Source organism: Drosophila erecta, unplaced genomic scaffold (assembly GCF_003286155.1).
Source record: "Drosophila erecta strain 14021-0224.00,06,07 unplaced genomic scaffold, DereRS2 tig00000126-arrow-pilon, whole genome shotgun sequence".
NCBI lineage: Eukaryota > Metazoa > Arthropoda > Insecta > Diptera > Drosophilidae > Drosophila > Drosophila erecta.
The window spans coordinates 1,541,514-1,565,049 of NW_020825209.1; the positions used below are offsets into that span (position 1 = coordinate 1,541,514).

Genomic DNA, 23,536 nt, shown 5'->3' on the forward strand with positions numbered 1-23,536 from the left:
CAATGCAAAACTAATGTGTCTTCTCGACTTTCGCAGGACAACCGCTGCTGCAAAACGGCATCGACAGTCGTTTTAGCGCCATCTACGGTAATCCCTATCTAAGGACGAACTCCTCGCTGCTGCCGCCGCTCCCGCCGCCGAGCACCGCCAATCCGGCGGCCACGCCCGCCCCGCCCCCCTATCATGCCGCCCGCCACGGCCATGCCCACCACGCCAATGGCGGACTCAAGCATTTTGTGGGCGGGGCCGTCATCACCACCAGTCCCGTTGGAAATGTGAACGCAAACGGCGGCGGCTCGACACCCAGCGGCATTGGGGGCGTGGCAGCGGGCGGCAGCGTCAGCGGCAGCAGTTCCAATTTGACCGCCAGCAGCAACACACTGGCGGCCACGCCCCTGGCGGGCGGGGGCGGCGGCAACGGCGGTCAGTGTGCCCAGAGTCCGTCCGGCCAGTTCATACTGTCCAACAATGGGAAAGGACACACGCAGAAAGGACCTCTGGCCACCCACGTCTAAACTAGAGCATTCGCCGAAGAATCCGACGGGAAGAAGGATATATATATAGATATATCTATATCAGAGAAAGAGAGAGAGAGAGAGCGGACAGTAGCATAACTCATAAATGTATTAAAGCGCAGAACTTCTAGTGTGTAAACTTTTTTTTGTCCATCGATATTAGCGTAATTCTGGTTCGAGTGGCGTGGCAAAGGTCTTGATAACTTCGATATATAACTGTCTTGGCTGAAATTTGAGCACTAAGCATGTTAACTTCTTTCGTTTTGTACATGTTCTATCTAACAGACCCGAAGAAAATGAAGTTCAACACCCTTGAGTAAAACGTAACCATGCAAATATGTGTAAAAACCAAGCAAAAAACAAAAAATTGAAGAAGAAAACAAAAACCGTATTGTGATTTATAGCGTTAATTATTTTATGGCTGAGCTCGATGAGTTTCGGCCACCGCAAATTATATCAACTAGTGCAAATCTAAAGCTACTTATCGAGTAAAAAAAAATCGTATATCAATTAAACACGAAACGTATCGAACAGAAATGAAACAAAAAAACAAAAACATATAACATATATGCGTATACATAAACATAAACCAACTACAAAACTTGAAAAGTTCATTTTAAAAACAGCGTGTTGCAAACAATTTTAAACAAAACCGAAAATCAATTCAATTATACACATTGTAAAACCAAAAGCCTGTAGTTAGTTTGAAGTAAAATGGAAGAAAAAAAGCTAACAAAAAAGTTAAGTAAATGCAAAAGCAGCAAGCAAAACAATTTTCTAAGCCAAAATTTATCAAATTTTTAGACTTAATTACGTATACATCAAACGAAACAAAATGAATGCAGTGAGAGAAACTTTTAGCGAGTAAGTGCTGTGTTTGAACTGTGACCCGATCAAGAAGAGCCAAAAAATTCCAAAAATACATATACATATGTACAAGTACAATTATGTACAATTGAATATCCGCCATTACTTTGCACAAATCACTCAAATTGAATTGAAATCTATATATTTTTCGTACGGCATGCTACAGTATTATACCAATTGAAAAATCCCCAAGCAGTAAATAACACTAGTACCAACTTTTCAACTTGATCGGGTTCCCAGGATCTCGGCATTCAGCATCCATGTGAAAACTTGAATATTTTTTTGTCTAGCCGTAAGCGAGTAAATGATATTTGAACTTAAATCAATTATGTAAAGAAGCAAATGAATTATTGTATATCGTATATATAGAGCATAAATGTGTATGTCAAACGCTTAAATTAAATGACTAGCTAAGATTAGAGAGAATGTTTGTAATATTAATTGGTTTTTTTTTTTTTTTGGTCTGCCTAGTGTTTTAAGCCTATTTATAGACGTAAATGCAACGTACATGTAAACAATTTTAATGGTAACAACTTAAAAAAAAGCTTAGCAACAATTTGTAAAACATTTGAGCGATCTACCAAAAAAAAAAAAAAAACGAAAAAACAAAAAAAACACGCAAGTAAGTGTGAAGCGTAAAATTTTTAACACGAAATGCTGCCTTATGATTCCTCGTTGGGTTCTTAATTCACTAAGCCAATACTGTAATTATTTAATTCATTGTTTCCTTTACTTTTCCTTGTTCTTTTTTTGTGGGAACATACATATACACAAATATACATACACATATGTATCTAGAGTAATTGAGAAAATGCTTTAAATGTTCTTCGTTTACCCTGATTTATTCACTCGAATCGAATTCTATTCTTTACGTGGGCTAATTGCGCAGAGCTTTTTTAACTGGGATAAAGTTCCGAAAATCGGAGTTAAAAATGGTGTTACATTTTTTCGATAATTGTCAAGCGATTCAATTAAGAGTTCAATTATATAGACGTTACAAGAAACGAAAGTAATTTCAAATGAAATCCTATTAAGCCAACTAAAGTATGATAAATGCAGAACGCTGCGAAAATGAAAATGCGAAAATGGTTCGGAAAATGAAAACTAAGAACGTGTTGCGTGGAAAAGGAAAAGTACGAAAATCTAACTTAAGTCGAGAACAACTCAAATTAGTTGAAATACAGATACGAGAAAAAACGAAATGAAAATAAAATACTTAAAAATGCTACAGCACGTTTTTCAATTCGCTATAAAAGCTATGGTATTATTCACTTTTTTCCAGTGCCTGCAAACATACTTTGTCAAATTACACGCATTTTACATGTATACATGCACTTACATGTATCTTACCTATCTACATGTAGCAAAAGTGAAACCACGCTAAGCAGTGGTTCGGAGCTCGGCTAATGTTATTTATGCACCCACCGATCTCGAGCGCGCCGCCAAAATGGCTCCACGCAAACGGTATCTTTTCCTCGCCGCAACACGGTCACACCGCCGCTTTGGAAACAGATCGCCTTTTTCCAGTGGACGAAACGGTTGTGAAAGCGGACGAGAGCGTAAAGGCGGACGAATCTGGAAAGCGCAGAGCAGAGTTCTCAGCTGAATTATTTTTTTTTTGGAAGTGAGTGCAACGCGCAGCATACAGGATATACAAACAAATCACATCGCATCGAATCGAATCGAATCAAATGAAATGAAAAGGATGGCCACAGCGAGAAAGCCGTTCTGCAAGGAGTGCCTTCCGCAGGGATAGGAAAGAGAGAGAGAGAGAAACAAGGATTTTCGACAAAGTGTATCTACCTCGAGTCGCGTGTGTGTGAGTGAGAAGGAAGCCGAGTGCAAGCAGAGCAAGAGCAAGAGAGCAATACGCAAGCGTGCGGCGTCGGTTTGAATTTGAATTTGTGCTCGCGATCCTCACAAGCAAAAAGCAAGAAAAGCGTTTTTTTTGCCCATTTTTTTATGTTTGAAAACGGAAAATGTCGCCGTCGTCGGGAGAGTGCCTCCTCTTATTTGATCACATAAAGCTTTAAAGTCAGCAGTTCAAAACTATACAAAACAAAAAAACGCGCTTAAACATAACGAATTGCTTAAATAGAGACTAACATACAATACGCGCAGTAAGAAAAAAGAAATATCCTCAAAGAGAGACCAAAGAGGAGCGCTAAAGAAACGGAAGAAGCGAGAAGAGGTGAAAAACTGGAAAAGTGGTTAACTGGAAAACTGGATTACAATGCAATCGCAGCGCAGCCGACGTCGCAGTCGCGCACCAAACACTTGGATTTGTTGTTGGATTAACAAAATGCACGCCGTTGCGTCGCTGCCGGCGTCGCTGTCACTGCTGCTGCTGACGCTGGCGTTTGCGAATTTGCCAAACACCGTCCGCGGAACTGGTGAGTAAAGCGTAGACGCCGATCAGAACGAGGGGACAAAAAATGGGGTGGGTGCAGAGAAACAGGAATTCCAGGGCTCAAAACGATCCATGGAGTTGCTAAAAAACGGTTTTTTAATAAAACCCAAACTATGAAATCAGATGTTTTAGAGGTTTTTACAGAACCGAAACTATGAAATTAAATGTTTTAGAGGTTTTTACAGAACCAAAACTATGAAATTCCATGTTTTTGAGATTTTTACAGAACTCAAACTAAAAAAATTAAATGTTTTAGAGGTTTTTACAGAACCCAAACTCGAAATTAGATGTTTTAGAGGTTTTACAGATAATAATAGAGGTTTTACTCAACTATAAGCTGAAATGATCTTGTATCGCTGGAAGATGTGGATCCTAACTATTGATGCTAAATCTTATAGAACTTACTAGTATTCTATTTAGCGTTGGCTTTCCGTGTTCCCTTTCCAAAAAGTTCGAATCAGCCAAGATTGCACTTACAAAATATACTTGCAAACTGGACTAGTTCCGCTTAAACCAGTTGCATATATCCAAATTACATTGCACACCTAGGAAATGTTGGTCCATTAAATCGGATGCATTCGCAAGTGACTAAGTGACCAAGCAATCCATGCAGCTTTTATCCAAAATAAAAGAGGGGTATGGATGGTGCGCTACTTAATCGGTTAGCTGTATAGTTTCTGTTCTTAGATTTTAGATAGTAAACCCATAGATAGTAGGGAGTAGTATACCCATAGAGAATAGTAGAGTAGAAAATCCTAGCTTAAAAGAATCATCGAAATCCCGTTGAAACAGCTCCAAATGCGTTCTCTCTGTGTGTTTCTTGCACTCCCTTTTTGGACCCTCTTTGTCCGTCTCCCTTTTGGGCAGCTCCTACTTCTTCGCCTTGCCTTGCGTGGCTTGTGTTCATCGCGCTTCCTTTGCGCCGTCTTCCTTCGCTTCGCTTTGTTGTCGCTTTTCGGACAGGTGGTCGTTTCTCTCTCTCTCTGTCTCTCTCTCTCCTTGTTTTCTCGCTACTCTCGCGCCGCTCACTCGCTGTCTCGCTCACCGCGGACTGCGCATGCTCTCTCAGATTTGAAAAGCCACCTTTTCGAAACAAGAAAGATCGTTTTTACCGTCGGCAAAAGGCCAGCACTTTTTCCTTTGTTATTTTTTTTTGTCACTGCGCTATTTGCTCTCGAGTGGCCAACTTCCTTTCCAGCTTTCCAGCATTGGAAGCGAACTCCTCCACACGATGTATGCCGCATGCACATGGGGTTTTTACTGGGTATTTGCATATGGAGCGGCCGTTGTCTAATCACTGAGTAAACACCGAATTGTATCGGATCGTATCCGATCGGTTGTAGGTGTACTTAGGGTCGATTGCCTCAGTAAAAAAAAAGTTCCAGCTTTCCACGGAACTCGAAATCTCCTGAGCGGAATTCTTGAGAAAGTATGGGAAATGCATTTGTTTCTAACCAATTTCATACTTCTCCACTGAAAATGTTTGATTGTTATTTTTTGTTCTTGTTTCATTACTGCAAAGTATTGAAATCCATCAATCATGTTAAATGATCATTAACCAGGAACTTTGATCCCTGTGCATCGCTCAATTTCATTATTACACACTCTATATGAACTCTGCGATTTTTTAACAGCTGCAACCGAAGATCGTTGAACTATTATTTTTATAACTTTTACCTGAGCATTTCCTGAGCTCGGGTTTCCGCCTCCTAAACTCTTTTTTCTTCTGCTTTTTTTCTGTGTTTATTAGCCATGGGGCGGTCGTGTGATCTTTGCGAACGACACAACATTTGCATTTTTAGAGCTGCAAGAAATTAGCCAGAGGAAGTTGTAGTAAAAGGTAAATAAACTGGCTAAAAAAAAGACTACAAATAGTTGTCCATTAAGTGATTCAATTTCACTTCTAGCACTTTAAGAAAAAAGTGCAGATGCAAAGGGCTAACAAAAAAATCTCTCCAAGCTTCATGTACCTTTTTGTGCCGATTAAGTTCTCACAAATTTACGCCCCATTAGCTCCAAACCAAGTTTGTTCAACTTTGTGCGATCGAACGCGCCTGCATTTAGCCACCAATTTTAGGGTATTCTTTTTTTGGCAGGTTTAATGTGGCACGTAACGGTTTCGAGAACCAACCACCGCATTCGATTTCATCATATATGTATGTACATACATACATACATATGTTTGTAGAATGTTGTATAGGAATAAACGACAGCTGGGCTCCTGGAGCCAAAAGTGAAGCAGCAGGAAAAGCAGGAGCAACCCCTGTGTCCTGGCATATTGCACATGCGCGTCCTTTTTGCTGTTTGCTCAAAGATCAAATTACGATATAGCATGGCATGGTGTTGTGCGTGAGTGAGAGTGAGAGGGAGAGGAGTGGAGAGCGAGAGCGAGAGTATCGCTTCAGATACATTTGTATCTCCGCGCTCCGCTCCCGACTATTTCCTGTATATCCTGTGTGCACCCCAAAACATAAAGAAGGCAAAACCCAAAACACATTTCTTGACTTTCGTAAGTCACGCACACGGCGGCGGTTCCCTAATTAGCCCTCGCCTAGACTTCAGTCAATATACACACTATATACTATATATTACAGTACTATATATGTATGTATATATGTATGAGGCATGAAGTAGTAGGCATGTATGGCGATGCATAACCAACATGCCCATGGTTATGGGTCGTAAAGTGTGCACTTTATGGTCGGAATGGATCATCCACATAACGCTGCAACCAAATTTAATGGAAGTAAAATTAAGAGGGGCAGGGAATTGGAAGGGCACTTAAATTGCAGGATCAACTAGAAATGAGGGTAGTACTACCTAGATTTATAGCTGCGATACGATCGCAAAGACCAGCTTGCTAAGAATGTAGAGTACATGAAACTGTATAACTAGCCATTATTAATAACTACCATTAACTAGATTTGAATAAATAATGCATTAAATTATCATTAAAAGATCTAAGAAGCACTGAGTACGAATGTCGATGCATAAGTAAGTGCAAGCCAGTCATTACAACCAGTCATCAAATTAAACTTGAATGCCAGATTTCAATGCCTCAATTCAATCAATATAAATATCATTAAAACATGTCTGAGATGCATTTAAAACACCCAAAGTAAAAACCAGGCCAATTCCCACGAATGTAAACCCTTTGCCAAGGACGCGGCACTTAAAAAAGCGCCGATTAATGTGAAAGTCTCTCTTATTTGGGCGTCTCAATTAATTTGAGACAAGCACTTATCGACCATTTACTGTCGCAATTATTAATTAATCGACGCCGCCGATGATGGGCAAAAAAAATAAAAGTATGGTCAGGAGTATCACTTGAAAATATAACTTTCCCATCCAGTAACTTAAGAAGACTTAATTAAAAAAAACGGTATATGAAATCGGCTAATTTCTCAAGTGTTAAATCTGCTGTTACTCCTTGCCTTTCGCCTGGCCTGGCCAAAATCAAAAAAACCTGTAAGTGATAAAGTAAACTTAAAAAAGAAAACAAAATAAAGCAGTGGAGGGAGGAGTCGAGGAATCTTGTTGCCTGGTCACTTGATATGGCATTCGATATACGGCAAAGCAGTTCCGTTCCAGACGATCCCGATGCTACGATGCTCGATCTCGATCTCGATCCTGTTTTTCGGGACACACCTTTGAAACCAGAATTGGCAAGGCTCTTCAGGTAGAATTTCGTTTGCCAATGTGCAGTCATCATCTCATCTACTCATCTTCTCAGTATCTCTGCTCAACGGAAATCCATAGTTTTTTTTTTTTTTTTGTTTTTGCTGATATTTGTTATTTGTTCCCATAGTCGTCATTGCATAAACATGAAAATCATTTTCCCAGCCCATCTCTACAGTGTATATGTTGACAACTACTTTCCAAGTTTTGTCTTGGGAAAATGCCTCAAATGGCCAACGAATGAATTGAGGTTTTCTTCTCTGTATATACATATATATATATACAGATATGTACTGCTGCTTTGCTGGCCAAACTAATTATGAAAACAGTCCTCACATGTGTCGGCTGCAATTAAATCTGCTTAGAAAAATCCATGGATTGTATGGATTCTAAATCTCAGCTCGGCTTGACTTGACTTGACTTGACTTGGCTCACAAGTCTACGCTGCTCTTCTCTTCTCGGCTTTTATTGACTTTTAATGATGGCCAGGCGAATTAGTGCGCCCTGACTTACTCTTTCTGCCATGGCCAGTTTAATGAGTTTTCTTTATGGCCAACACATGTACATGTACCAGTCGGCAGATACAGGTACTCACACACAGATACTATTCGAGCCAAGATACACAAGATACACACCAACAGAGACAACGAACGCACTGACCGAACAAGTTTTTCGTTTTTTTTTTCTTTTTTTTTTTTGTTGTTTCTTTCTGTTTTCTTGGGGTTTTCTTGGCTGGTCTCTTTGGTCTCCCCTCTCCTTTGTGTGGCTTGTTCTTGAAGTATCTGAGAGGTACAACAAAACAAAAAAAAAGGCTGACAACCTCAGAAGAACCCCTCCTTTCGACCCAGCCCCGCCCCTTCTGCGCCCCCCTCTAAGAAACACACACCAACAGCAATTTTTATAGATATTACCCAAAGTGTCTTGTTTGGTTTGGTTTTGGTTTGACTTGGTTTTGGTTTCTCTTCTTCGCTTTTGGCCCGGTCTCTTCTTGTCGTCTTGTCTTCCAGGCTTTCGGGCTTTTAGACTGCGCCCCTGCCACGCCCCCTAGAAATCCCCCTACGTTGCCATGCGATTTATTCCGAAACTCTTATACAGACAGTTCTCTCATTGGGTCTTCGAAAAGTGGAAAAGCGGTAGGAAAATATCGATCTTAACGGTAGTAACTTATAGTTTCTACGAACGAAATAACTTGCTCATGTATACGATCATTATTCAATTTTTCTTTGAGTATAAAACATGAAAATATGTTATAATTATGCGAGTACATGAATATAATAGGAAATCCAAAAATGTAAAAATAATTTGAAAATTACTGTTGAATGCTAAAGTCGAAAGAAATTTCTTTTCGATGCCCTGGTCTTGTCATTAAAGAAATTTACGATTTCCTTGGCCAACGCAATCAGTTGGCATAGAAACTTCTTGTTCTTGGCCAGGCCAACTTGGGCCTCTCCCTTGCTCGCTCTCTTGCTCGTTGTATAGCCGTCTCTTTCACGTCTTCTATCCTGTTTTGGAGGAGGCAATGAAAAATGACAATCATCATTATATACACTTGAGCGGATCGACGACAGTCGCCGATCGTGTGCTCGTCGTCTTCTCAAGTTGAAACTGAAATTGCTCCGACTTTGTCTTCTCTTCCTTCTTCTCCTCCGCCTTCTCCTTGTCTTCATCCGTCTCCATCTCCATCCTTCTCTTCACATGCGTGTTTGAGAATCGTTCTGCAGAGGGAGAATAGAGATCGGTCCAAGCTCAAGTGAGTGGTTGACTTCAAGAGATGCATAGATACTTTGGCTTGCATAATAATAATAATAATGATCGGTGGTCCAAGGAAGAAGACATGCCGAAAGATACGGGACCGAATGATATGAACGAATGATACTTTTCATGGTGGTCATGGGAGGATCAGAACCATTGCAGATACCCTTACACAAAACATTAGCAAGGAATTGTGCGTCGTTCGATGGCAAAGATACAAGAAAATCATGTACTGCAAATCACTCAAACGCAAACTTGAAAGATATGGGTATGAAAACCAAAATGAAAAAAAGCTATTGCCCCCTTACATCTAAAAGTGGATACATTGTAAAGTAACTAGAAACCGTGATAGATCCTTACGAGAAATAAAAGACACCTTTTGAAACTGCAGGATACACAAACACTGCGATAAACACATGCTTCAAGCTGCCACTTGAAAATGTATCTCAAATTTCAAGCGTCTGACACTCGCTGGCTCTAAAGTACTTCAGATGAGTATCTGAAGGAAACTTCGAAAAACAAAAAGGACGTACTCTATTTTGGCTTGGGGGTTTTAACTAAGTTTCAATATTAAACAAAAATATTTTAGTATACATGACTGGAATTTAGGGGCTGAATCTTTTGTGCAAAGATGCAAGATCATTAGAAACTGGGTTGCACTTAAGCTGAACGCTTTGATTAGCATTAGTTAGTGGCCATATCTCGCAGATGCATCTTCTCAATCTGCAGACACTTCTTTCTCTTTGAGTTTTTCCTTAGTAGCGGCAACCTGCGCGACATTTGCATAAGGCCCATTTGGTAGGGCGCCCGAAGAACTGGCGTTTCTTCGTTGACAAATTAGCAGCGGTGGTATGTAAATATGAATTGAAGACTGTGCCTTTTTATTTCTTCTTTCATCCATTTCATTTTTGTCGTTTTCCGAACTTTAACTAAACATTCACACGCTGGTTTGTTGTCTGCCGGAAGTGTTAAATGCTTCAGTTTATTTAAAGTACATACACACTAAGAGGAGTAAGAGGGAGAGGGAGAGAGAGTGAGAGTGAGAGAGAGAGAGACGATACTACTCCATACAATATCACTCATATGCCATTATTTTTATGGATTTCCGAGGCAACAACCCTTTTTGTTTGTGCGCCTGCGCGGCCTTTTTTCAGTTTGGCGCGCATTTCCTTCAGCCTCGACCTCTTGAACTCCAGCTCTTGCTCTCTCTCTCTCTCTCACTCTAGCTGTCGCACTCTCTCCCTCACTCTTCCTCTCTGCATGCATTTCATATGTTTTTTCCCCCTGCGAGGGCGGATTTTTGTCAAAGTGTCGCATATGTTTTCAAGTGCACTTCAATTACCAAAAAAAAAAAAATTGTTCTTATGTACATGCATATAGATTACTTACAACTGCAGCTGTGTGTCCTTTTCCGGAGGGCTGTTTATCACCCATCCTCTCTCCCTCCCAAAAACGTTTTCCACCCCCTCTCTCTTATCGTGCACTCAATTACATTGTCGGGTAGGTCAATTATTCCCATAATATTATCTTTCATTTGGCTAAGCATTATGCTAATCATCCCGAGCTTCTCGTGTGGGAAAATAAAGTGCGAGTCGTCGTGGAAAACAGGGGGGGAAGAAAAACGAGTGCTGATCATCAAGTGGAATGAACAGCGCTCAACTGTGAAAAGTTTTGCGTCTTGCTTGCATTTTCTTACTTACCAGTTACTTGGTTTCATTATCAAAGACAATTTCCCTATTACCTATGAAGTTCATAATTATATGCACTTGTATAGCTACCGCAGTAATAAGTGTTTACATTCTTTCTGTTCACAAATTATATATTATATACAAGTCTGGCCCAAGCCCGCTCATAAAGACATCAATCAGGGTGCCACACATAAACCACATTCACAGGCACTTCCCCTTTACGAAAATCCTCTAATCCGAAATCTATTTCAACATATGTGGCAATAACAATATCGTAGACCGCAAAAACCACAAACTTCCTCCCCCATGATGCTCCAAAATTATACGTATGAATGGGTTAAGTAGTTGTGGGGTGGAGGGGCGGAGGAGTATCATGGGAGTTGTATTTTCTATATTCTTGTACGATTTTCCTCGTCTTTTATTATTATTTTTTTTTCGCTATCGCCGACGACAGTGGCCTATTAATCTATCAGAAGCTTCAGACGCTTCGGACCAAACAAAAAGGGGTTAGCAGAGATGGAGATAGAGGGCCGAAAGAGATGGACGAAGATGGTGGGACAGAGACGGGTAGATTGTGGGTTAGAAAGAGAGGTGGAGCGAGCCAAGGCAAAATTCCATGCCACATAACCCAAAAAAGACGAAAAGAAGAGAGCAGCGAGAGACGTTGTGTTTCGTTGACGTTGGTTCCCACACTCGTTTATTCGTTTTACGACTTGCCCCCGCTCCACGCCCCATCTCCCCACCGCCCCTGTGTGCCACTCCCCCTTTTTTCCCTCCGCTCGGACTCGATTCTCCAACGATCTCGGCTACTTTTTCATTAACACTTTACAATCTTTCCGCATTTTGTTGCCTGCTGCTGTTGTTACAACGCCTCTGCAGGCCGCTCATTTTCCAATCTCTCCACACTTACACCCAAGTCCAAAATACTATGTACGCTTTTCTATGAACCAAAATTGAGGTCTATGTGTCAATGAACTCGATAGTTTGTACTTAACTTAAATCTTTCAACTAAAGATGAGTTGCTTACCCCCTTCTAATTAAATCGATCGAACATTTTTAAAGTAAGGAGTATAGGAGTAATTCGTATTTTGGCCGCCACTGTACTGCACTCTGACCAATTTTCTATTCGCCCATTACACATTTATGTAGGCAAAGTATTTATTTATTGCTTGGCCCCCGCAGCAATTTGTGATCATTCGCCGGACAGTTGCCATAAAAATAATGATCGCTCGATGATCGCGCTTCGTTTTCTTTGGCAAGCTTATCACAATTGCAGTTTTTGCGACGCAAATTGTGTATGAAAATTTCTTTTATCATCTCGCCATACACTTTAAATATAATAATAAATAAATGTGCATAAATGATCGAGTCAGCTGGCTGGGATCAATGGCAAATGGAAACTTGAGACTTGAGTATGCCAAATTGAAAGCCAAATAAATGTTGAATGTTGCCATGTTTGCGGGGTTTAAACGATCAATAAGCAATTAAAGTACATTTGTTTTCGGCAAATAACAAAAGATTCCTTTCAGGAAAACCAAAAGAACAGTATCTTGCGATCCGACAAATATATAATTATGTATTACCATTTCAAGTTAATTGCACACATCTATTGTTTGTGCAAAACATCACTGAAATCGTTTAGGAGTAGTTCATTTAAGTTTTGAGATATTTTGAGATATATCAATGGGGCAGAACTATTTGTTTTTTAATCACCTACACATAAATTTATGAGACTGATGACTTGTTGCATCCGGACTTATTCAAATCCAATTACAAATCGTGGCGAAATTGCCGCCGAATAAAAATCATGTATAAACATGAAGGCAGCCTGAGAACAAACTGAATTTCGATAAGGAAGTCGGCCCAAGCGGAATGGTGTATTATGGTGGCGATAAGGTCGAAGAAGCTTCTAGTCTCATTGGTTTTCGACTTTATTTGCATTGCTTATCCTTCGTGTTGCATGTGGCATGTTAGCCAATGCAATTTCCCAAATGCAGGGAAATCTAGGACTCATTTAAGCTATAATATTCGTTGGTTTTCCGTTTTATTATATATCTCTACTTGCTGACATTCTTGTTGATATGTTTTTTTAAATATTTTTTTCAGTTTTTTTTTTTTGTGCTTAGAGAAAAGCGTGAGAAATTTTTGGCCGTGGTTTGGCTTTTTGTTGTGTTTGTTGGTGTTTTTCTTGTTTTAGTTTGGTGTGGTTGCTTTTTGTTTTAGTTGTCGCAGCTGTTGTTGCTTATTATGCTGATAGCGTTTGCTACTTTTTCATTGTTGTTTTTTCGTATGTGTGGTAATGCGAAAAATTTAAATTCGATAAGCGCCATTTGTAAAGCAAAAAACCAGCAGAGATATTTCATTATTGTCTTGGCTTCCTTTTTTTCTCGCTTTTATTTGTTTGATGTATGTAAATGGTTTTTTTCTTTTTGCCTTTTTCGGTTTAATTACAAGTGGTTCATTGATCGCTTCATGGTGCCGATAATTGGCTTACAATATTATTCAGCTGTTAAGGGACACTTTTTTTTTTACCTATTTATGTATATGCAAGAGCCAAATCCACAAACTTGGTTAATAATTAAAAAAAAATGAAAAATCTCGCTCTTGTAACGTGCAACATTTTCTGTCGTTTCCGTGTCATTTTCATCGATCAATATCACAGATATTTGCAAGTCACAGTCACGCCTGCTTTCATCGGTGATTGTGAAATGTCGTGACTCGTGAGAGATTCCCGGATTTTGCCCGCCAAAAACCTAAGCAAACTCAGAAAAAAAATAAAAAAACCGACAATCTCTATTACACATATCGTTGAGCAAGTTTAATTAGGTCTTAACTCGGTTTGAGCCAACTCAAGCAATTAACAGCTCATTTGTCGGCGGCGGAAAAAGCGGAAAAGCATCTGCCTAAACGGCGCATAAATGCCGGCCAAAAGTGATTCCACGTTGATTTTACATGTGTGCGGTAAATCACACGCAATAAAAACGCTCAGATACTACTAGTAGGTATAGGTAAACACAAAAAAAAACAAAAAGCTAGCTGAAAAACTGAAAAATCTTTTCACGCTCTGTCGATGAAGCGTTGAGTGCCCATATGTGGTTTGCCATCTCTGTCTTTCTCGCCTTGCCTGCCGGCAAATTAATTAAACAGAGCCATAAGCCCCAGCCACACCTCTCTCGAAAAAAATACAAAAAAAAACCCATTTAAGCGCTGTCCCCATCGAGTGATCTTTACCTGGAATGTGTATAATTCAATTCCAGACCCATTTGGGCACTTTTGTCGCCCATTTGCCGGTTATCAGTGAGTTAGCGCTAATAGATATCAATTTTAACAAGTTTGGCGACCCATCAAAAGTTGCCTGATACATCAATAGTAGCAAATCAAATGTTTCAGCTTGGGCAAATCCGATGAGATATGCATGCTGCACCCCCAACACACGACTCTGCACTATATTTATATATGGCATTTGTCTTTTTTTTGCATCTGTTTTTCTGTGCTTTTTTTTACACTAATTGAGGTCAATTAGTTTACAAACAAACGCGCAGCACACACTCGCGGACAACGAAGACAATCAAATGCAGAGCAACATGTGAGCATGCTGCAATATTTTTCCTTTTGCATAAATTTCTGCAACATTGTGACTCAATTGTAAGTTATCTCACTTTTTTGCTTCCTCGCCGATTTATTTATGCATTGTCATTAGCCAGTTAATCAGGCATATATATGTATATATATATATATCTTTGGGATTTATGCCACGTCTTGTCCACAAGCCATCGATCATCGATGTTTAAAGGAGACGCAGACAGTGAGCGAAAATGTGTGTATGAAAAGCTTATAAAATATGATTTCGTTGGTCGATCAGCAAATATTTCAGCATTTCAGCAATATAGTTGAGGGCATTTCTTGGAAATGCTCAATTTGTGCACTCAATTGGCGCTTTTAGCTTAAACTTAAGCCTTTTTGCATTTGATTTGTGCTCGTGTATGCAAGGCGGTACAGTGGCCACTCATTGTGTGTGTATCGGCCCCACACACACACACATGTATACTGCCGCCCCCAACGTCACCCCATGCCACGCCCCGCCGCCCACAGCCCCTTTGGGCAGACAAAGCGATTTATTTATCTCCGCCTGACGGCGGCAATCAAAACTTATTGTCGTCGCCTCGATTCGAACCGCACCGAAATGGCAGAACTCTGGGTTCAGCTGAGTTAGGAACCCCTCCTACCCCTCCTGATTTTTTCCAGCGCAGGAAATGGCCACACGCCCAATTAGCAAACATATATAGCACAGTTGGGCGCAAAATAATAGCAGCGAAGGTGTGAAAAGCGTTATAAGCGCAGCTTAAAGCTATAAAAATAAAGATCTCACATTCAATTTCATGTATAGAATATTTTGGTAAATTGCAAGAAGAAATTAAAATTATATTATATTATTTTAGTATTAAATGTACTACTATTCTGAGCCAATCTGTTGATAACTGATATATACACTTTTTTCGTACGACTGAACCTGAAGAGGTGAAGTGAAATTGGGGGGATTGCTGCTTGTTTGCGGCTTCGTTTGTTTAATTTTGTGTGTCACATATTTTTCAATGGAATAAGCATACTTTAACTGTGCTCCTTTGCTTTTTTCTTCTCTCTGTTTGTGTGTGTGTATGCATAATATTAATTTGATTTGATTGCAAACGTTTCAGTTTTCTTATCCAACTATTTTTCTGCAACGCTGGCCAGTTCAAGTGCAGTGAACTTTTTGTCTGTGATTGGCCACAATGATGATAATAATAATAATAATGATGATGAAGACGAAGACGGTGACTTTGACATGCCGCCCGTTTGCCCTTAAAAGGCAGATACATATACATATACATCCGTACGATCTCTCGATCTTCTGCAAACAGAACAAGTATGTTCTGAGCCTCCCCCTTTGTGCCTTTGTGGCATGTCGCCTCTTCTTCTTTCGCAACGATGTGGCATGTTAAGTGGACATAAATGGGCGACAAGTTAGCATGATCCTACAGATATGGCGGTTACTCTTGGGGGCGTGTCAGCTGGGACAATGTCTATGGGAATTTATAGAGCATTCATTTAGAAATAAGCTCATTTGGCAATGCTATTCCTGCACTTAATAACAAACTTTTACCATTTATCCTTGCAGATACCGCGTTGGGCCCTTTTTCCTGCACAACTGTTGGTTGCCAGAATGGCGGCACCTGCGTCACACAACTCAATGGCAAAACCTACTGCGCGTAAGTCAAGTTTAATGCATAAGCTAAACGTACATTTTAGCCAGATGATCTTTGCATGGACAAGGAGTCTAAATGGTTCTGCTGATTATACAGATAGCAAAGCCAGACGAATGTCCAAGTCTCAGTGGCATTTGCATCAAGGGAACATTTTTCAAGGACAAGGGATTTTGGTGTGCGTACTCTTTTTTAATTTAACTCGAAATTCGTCTAGACAAAAGGCGGGAAGTTGTTGTTGCTCCGCCAGACAAAAGCGCCCGCACAATCTTCAGTCTTCCAGCCTTCAGTCTGCAGTCTTAAGTCTGCAGTCTTCGGTCTACAGTCTTCTCTGCTGCGAATCGAATCAAATCGGGCTCGTTGTCGAGCGACATTCCTGGCAAATCGGTTTGAACCTAAACGAGAGTCTGGGAGTCTCTGGTTCGTGCCTTTAGCCCGGTTCGCATGATTTTCACTCGCCTCGTATTTCGATTTTCGTATTTTGTTTCCCCCGTGTGTTGTGTGTTGTCTGTTATTTATTTCAGCATTTTACGTTTTTTTTTTTTTTGTCTATTTCTCTGTTGTCTCTGCAATAAATCAAATGCGGCCAAAACAAACGGCACGTACGCAACGCATAACTCCGTTTGAGTTATTATAAATAGAGAGTCCGTCCGGCGAGTCGAGCCGGTGAAACGATCGCTATATCCATATATATTTTGACAGGCTGTCGTCAACGATTTTTACGAGTCTGTGAAGCGGGCCGAAACCTACATGGCATAATTAAAAAAAAAAATATATATAACAAAAAACTCATTGCAAGAACACACAAAAAAAGCTAAGATCGAATTGCATTCCAAACCAGTTCGAGGCAAAGACTCATGCTACGACTATTTTCAGCGATTCAGTTTAATTTCAGCTTTACTTAATTTTAGCAGACATCTGTGTGAAGTCGGTAAAGGGAAAAACGGAAACATATATGCAGCTATGATAAATATCAGAAAGTTAGCTTTTATGGTTTTTAAAAGCCTTATTTTGTAGAGCTCTTCTTTTTTTTTTGTTTTCTTAGTATCGACGAATTTCTAAAACTTCTCTCGTGCTTTGCGCTCATGCTCACTTTTATTTGCCATTATTTCTTTCTTTTATTTAATGTTCGGCACAACTGAGTCATCAAAAAAAAAAACAGTTTCATACATCAAAAGAAATTTCCGCCGTAAATGGGGGCGCTGAGGAGGCGTGGCCCAACCCGGCCAAAAGAGATGCTGCTCATTAACATGTCATAAACCGCAAGCAAAAAAAAAAAAGAAACCGATTTTTTCTAAGCCTTTGTGTGGCTCTTTAGCCATATAAATCAAACTCATTGTTCTGAGATGGCAGAGACAAAATTGAGACCCCGACTACATGACATTTGACATGAGCAAAAGGCAAAAATAGTTGTGTCGTGGTCGGGTCCACTCAAAACGAAAACCAAACTGTTGGCAATCAAGTCAATTAAACAAACAAGCTGGCAGGCGGAAAAGCGATCGAGGAGCCACATAAAAGCTAAGGTTTTTTTTGGACGCAGAGAGAAAAGCCAAGCAGAGCAATTCCAAATCAAGAAAATGTGGTAAATGGATCAGCATGGATCAACCGTAAACGATCCGAGGATCAGTTGGCCACAAGACCGAACAGAAATCAGCTCTAATAGCTCAAGCTGAAGACAAAAGTTCAAAGCGATCTTATCGCCAAATCACAAAAACAAACCGAAAAATGGCTTAAAGAAAGAGAGGGCAGCACATATACACATGGCCATTGGCTTGATCGTGCCTTTGATGATCATCGCAAAACCAAAAACAAAACCAAAACCAAGGCAAGGCAAGGCAACTAAAAGAAAGAAATAAAAGCGAATAAGCAAAGTAAAATAACCCACGGATCCCGAGATCCAAGAGTCTGCACAACAATATATGTATATACATATATATATCAACGAAACAAGGAAAAAAGAAAAAAACTAAACTGGCATCTCGCAGTTTTAGGCTAAGAGCCAAGCGCTTTTATGTAATTGCCCAAAGATAGTTAAAGAAAGAGCAAGCCAGGATCGGTTGACATGTGTAGTCTCTGTGGGGGAAAAAGCTAGAAAAACTCTGTTTACCCAAGATCTTGCCAAGATCTTGCCGATCAAAAAAGGCAAACTGATCGGTCATTGAAACTGCTGTGCTATTTAAGAACTCAAACAAGATCGGCTTCAATTGATTGGGCATGTAAATTTAATGAGCAATGCACACTTAAATGCGCCTAAATTAACACTCAAAATGTGAATTTTTCGCTGAGATGGTAAAACGTTCAATTTAAACGGGTATCTAATCAAAGCATCTAACAACTGCTGGCAACTTGAATTGAAACGCAATAAAAACATTATGCCCAGACGTATTTAATCTTCAGAAAGTGAATTAAACGTCGAGTGAGAAAAGTTCGTTGCCTAAGTCTTTTGTTTTCCAGACGTCGCATGTGTGTGTGTGCGTGTTTCTAAATGCACACACACAAGCGCACACACACACACACACACGAACGTTCGCCGCAGGGGAATAATTTACGTTTTTATTTGAACTCTTGGCTCACACGCTTTGCACTTGAAAATGTTCTTTGCTTTCTACCTTTTGCTCTTTCTTGTTCTTGTTCTCTATCTTTGCTTTTTATGTCTTGTCTTTTCATTTCTTTTCTTTTCTTCTCGAAAAGTGAAAAAAGGGGGGAAAAGCATTTCCAGGCTGCAATTACTTTAATTAACTGATCATTAAGCACATTGGCCATGGGGCTCGATGCTCGATGCTCGATGCTCGATGCTCTATGCTCTATACTCTATGTGCTATGCGCAATGTGTGCTGGAAATGACAATGGAAAAGCCAACATTTCATCTGTGCTGGGATGACACATTTAACTTGGGCCAGGGCAGCCATTTTTATTATATATCTCCTTATATATATATATATATATATATATAACTATATATTGTTATGTGTACATCCTTCGGATGTTCGGCTAAAAACTTGTTTGCAACCTGCTCTGATTGCTTTTCTGTGTTACACAAGCTGAACAGAAACAAGGGTCCCGAGATGAGGAGACCGAGGAGCTTGGGCCCATCCCATGAGATCTTGACTGCCCGAAAAGCGTAGCGAATATTTATTGTGCATTCCGCTTGCATTTTACATTCTTCACAAGGAGACCCTTATGCTCCCTTTTCTGTGTACGAGTATATGTATATGTGCTCTGTTTTTCTCGTACTTTTTTTATACCATTTTTTTATTTTATTTTGCAGCCAAGGCGTTGGCGTACAAAATTCCTTTAGCCAGGTCTCGTTGCCCCTCTCTCTCTCTTTGGTCAAATTAAAACGTTTTATTGAAACTCAATTAAGTCGCGCATTCTCACGAAACGCTGAAGATGGTAGACCAAGTTGATGATGATGGTTGCTTGGATGGTTGGTTGGATGGATGGATGGATGGATAGTTGGTTGGTTGGTTGATGGCGAAGAGAAGAAGCGTAGAAGGCATAATGTTAATTATTCGAATGTGGAATGATGCATTACATAAATCTGAGCTTTGTCTTCTCATAACTCAAATGAAAGATTTTCCCAGGCTTGCATCTCTTAATTATGCACATATGGAAATACCTTTGGCTTTTCTTCTACCGCCAGCGACAAATCGTTTCAACACACCTCATCCACAAGTCGACCAATCACATATCAAAATTTTGGTTAGGTGTTGCTTTGGTTTTAGGTAACATTGCATGTCGATTTCTATACTTTTGATTTAGAGAAGTCACATCCAAAAAATAACATGGGTTTATCTGCTATTGGAAGGTTTTTGATGGGAAAAATATTGGTTTTCTGTTGCGATCCCTTTCTAAAAAAACATCGTTTATATTAAAAAGTTTTGGTCAGAAGAATAGCAGAACACTCAAGTTTCAGTGAGTCTGGACGGGCTTTTCGTGGTAATGCTTATGTTGTTTTTATGCTATCATCAAATAGTAACATTTAAAAATACTAAATTGAGTGCATGAAAATCGGTTTTATTATCGATAGTTTAGATACAACGACCTTTATTTGCATAAAACAAACAAGTTTACAAAGCGAGACAAACCATCATAAAACCGTTTTTTTATGCTTCATATGGATAAGATGTTTTCCGCTTTATTAAACCAATAAAAGCTTCATAAAATCACCGTTCTGTATACGAAATTTCCAAAAAGAGATATCACCACGTTGTGCAATGGGATTTTGGTCAGGTATAATTTCGTTACCTGGAAACTGGAACCTGTGGAAATCATTTGACGGACTAGTGTCAGAAAATGCATCTTTTTTACCTGCTCGGCGGACAATGGGAAATCAAACAAAACCCGAGCCGTGGCATACCTCGAATCTCTACACAAACAACAGCTGGAAATGGATGGGTGGATGGATGGATGGATGGATAGATAGATAGTTAGAAGATATATGAAATGAAAACAGAACGGAAAGAAAATTTGTTTGGGTGTAAAATTTGTTGGTGAGCCGCCGGGGTCACGCATTTCACTTCAGTTTCAGTTCGTTTTCCACTCTGTCCTCCCTTTTCCCATTGTTCTTGAACAGCTAAGCAAATAGCACAGCAAATGCCTGGGTGAAAGGAAGCAATAGATAAAGGCACTGGGATAGGGAGAATCGGGAATCGGGGAATACATGGACATGGAGTATATACGGGCGTGTTGCACCTGCGCATGGAAAAATGGAAAACCGAACACATTTTCACCTGAAAAACACGGCTCAGCAAAAGCCGAAAAACCAAAAAACAAAAAAAAAACCCGACTGCAATGTGTAATGTGAGAAGTGTGCTCTAATATTTTCCCCTCTTCTCGCCACTGATCCCTCCTTATTGTTTCATTCACATCATATAGTACTTTTTGCCGAGTTTTCGTTTGAAGCGCAGTAAACAAAAGCTACCATGCAATCCGATTGGACAGCACAAGTCGCATTTTGAAGACTCTAGGAGCGAATATTATAAAATTGGTTCTGTTGTCAGAGATGGGAAACCATGGAATCACGGGAATCCCACACCAAACAAAATCGATTTAATGAGATCAAAGCTCAGTAGGAAAAACCACAGCTTTGATAAGGACACTTACAATGTGAGCCTTTCATGTAATTTGTATCAACAGCAAAGCCATTCATACAAATTAATCCAGTTGAACTAATTGATGTAGTCTTATCAGCTAATTAAACAAATGCGATGGCACAGCGAACGACTTGGGAATCTTTAAAGAGTGTCTCGGTTGTATTTGTGCGGTGATAAGCAGTTTATTTGTTGTCAGGCAATCCCCGCACTCCACTTACTCCACCGATCCTGTGATAATGTGATAATGTGCTAAGATCAGCAGAAAGCTGCATGTGCTTGTATGAATTTATTTATGAATATATTCGTAAGTGTGGCTTTGTTTGCGTCTGTGCTGTGCACACAAACAACATTTGAAATCGATGAATCAAGTTGGCAAACTACCATTTATTCACTGACCTAGATATAAACATAGTTCGCATTAATTGTGTAATGCTGGTGCACTTTTGAATCAATTTTCATGAAATATTTAGAGTACTGAAAGGTTTTTACAGCAGTGCACAAGGCGTGTGAATTGCACTAGCGAAATTAAACACTCGAAAGATAAACGCAGAGTCGCTAGGAGTTGTCTTTCGATCTCTGGAAGCCATATATAGCCATAGAGTGGTCGATACAATAAAAAAAAAGATGAATGATCATCGGGCGATGACATTAAATCATTTGCTTACAAGCCATGAGTCTATGGCCAATACCGCCGCCCCTCATCTAGCCCAGAAATCCATAATCCATTCGATACGAGCTGCTGTGGTTACCCATTCAGTCGAGCGATCGTGAGAAGCGAATATTAATATCGATGCATATAGTTGTATATCTATGCATATTTCATATTCACTTCAATGCTGTTGTAGTTATGATTGTGAACAATTTCTGTACCGATCGCTGACCGCAAATTGAGTTGAAAACGGAGATACGGATGCAGAGTTGCAGATACAATGATCTGAACCAATCGCACATAGATTTACACTGCCTTCTTCTCATCAGCGATTTCAGTTCATAGCATAGAATACTTTAAGAATCGTATAAAGCATTTTTGCCATCCATTTCTCTTGCCCATTTAAAATACGATTTGATGCCAGTTCGCTTCCTTCACGTGACAGAAGGTGAGTCATTCCCTTTTTGGCCAACTTCATAAAGGCGGCTTAAAGCAGATCAAGGGGTACAGAGGGGATTGGACTGGACGAACAGGAGATAAAGCCAGCAACACACACACAACAACACACCCAGTGGCTGCCTTGGTTTATTTGCCAATGCGAGTCACGTTTTCTGCTAGCCTTCTCTTTCTCCCTCTCAAAACAAGTTAGCAAGCACTTGGAGCACTCGAACTGAAAACTCCGCTTGGCCTGTGTATAATTTATATTACATTAATTTTTCCATCCAACCGTTTTCCCTCTCCTCTGCGCAGCAGCAGCAAAAAAGTCTGACACCTCATTTGAATGGAAATGCACACCCCCCACTCCACCCCCTGCCACTTTCCTCGTCTTCTCCCCTAACCATCGTCGATTTTTTTTCTCATCTTTTGGCCAAGTCTTATCAGTGGGCTAATATCGACGAAATATCTACACAAAGACTTCTGCACTGCAGAAAAACAACACAACTGCAACTCAGTTTATCGCAAAGCATTCAATTAATAGTTGTATAAAGATTGCTTAAGCCCTTTTCATCCATTTTTCCAGTGTACCAATGGTTTTCACCACTCTCTAAATTCTCGCTGAAAAATTTGCAAGCTGTCGTCTTCGATTGCGATCGACAGACTTTGAGGTTAGGCAGGGCCTCCAAAGGGGATTGCTACAAATTAATGCTAAATCTAAAGCATTTTCACACACTTGTAACGGGAAGTAGCAGCAGCAGCAGCAGCATTGGAAAAGCGGTTTTTCCGCGCCTGCTGGCTGGACCAAGCAGCATCTTCCCAGCATCATCTCCTCACCATCGCTTTTCAGGTTGGTCAGCAGCCGCCTTAATGATTATTCATTGCTTGTTGCTGGTTGTTCGGTATGTTGCTGCCGTGCTGCCTCATGTTGCTGTTGCCACTGCCACTGCAACTGCAACTGCAACAGCAACAGCAGCAGCGGCAGCAGCAATGCGTGTAATTTTCTCATTGCAGCCGATGAAGAAGCAGCGGCAAAAAAAATTTAATATGCAATCAAGATCGCGCACAAATTACCGTACATAAAAATTGTTTTCTCAAGGGAAAAGTAACAAGAAGCTGGCATAATGTTGTCGTCGCACAGCGCAAGGGAGTGGAGAATCGGCGAAAAGAGAGTTTCCAATGGCAAGAGCAGATATTGTGCCATCA

The 23,536-nt window shown here is 40.2% G+C and overlaps 2 protein-coding genes across 3 annotated transcripts in view; both read left to right on the forward strand.

The window, feature by feature from the left end:
* The window catches only part of LOC6549759 (irregular chiasm C-roughest protein), a 57,624-nt gene extending 55,644 nt beyond the window's left edge, over window positions 1-1,980 (forward strand). For both annotated transcript variants that reach the window (XM_026982490.1, XM_001976742.3), the window contains one exon: window positions 37-1,980. In XM_026982490.1, coding sequence (XP_026838291.1) covers window positions 37-515 — 479 coding nt within the window. In that variant the 3' untranslated portion in view covers window positions 516-1,980. The remainder of the gene's footprint in view (window positions 1-36) is intronic.
* An 866-nt stretch (window positions 1,981-2,846) lies between these two features.
* Window positions 2,847-23,536, forward strand: part of LOC6549760 (neurogenic locus Notch protein) — a 37,407-nt gene continuing 16,717 nt past the window's right edge. Inside the window, exons 1-2 of the mRNA XM_001976743.3 lie at window positions 2,847-3,775; window positions 16,066-16,156. Of these exons, the coding sequence (XP_001976779.2) occupies window positions 3,616-3,775; window positions 16,066-16,156 (251 nt within the window). The 5' untranslated portion in view covers window positions 2,847-3,615. The remainder of the gene's footprint in view (window positions 3,776-16,065; window positions 16,157-23,536) is intronic.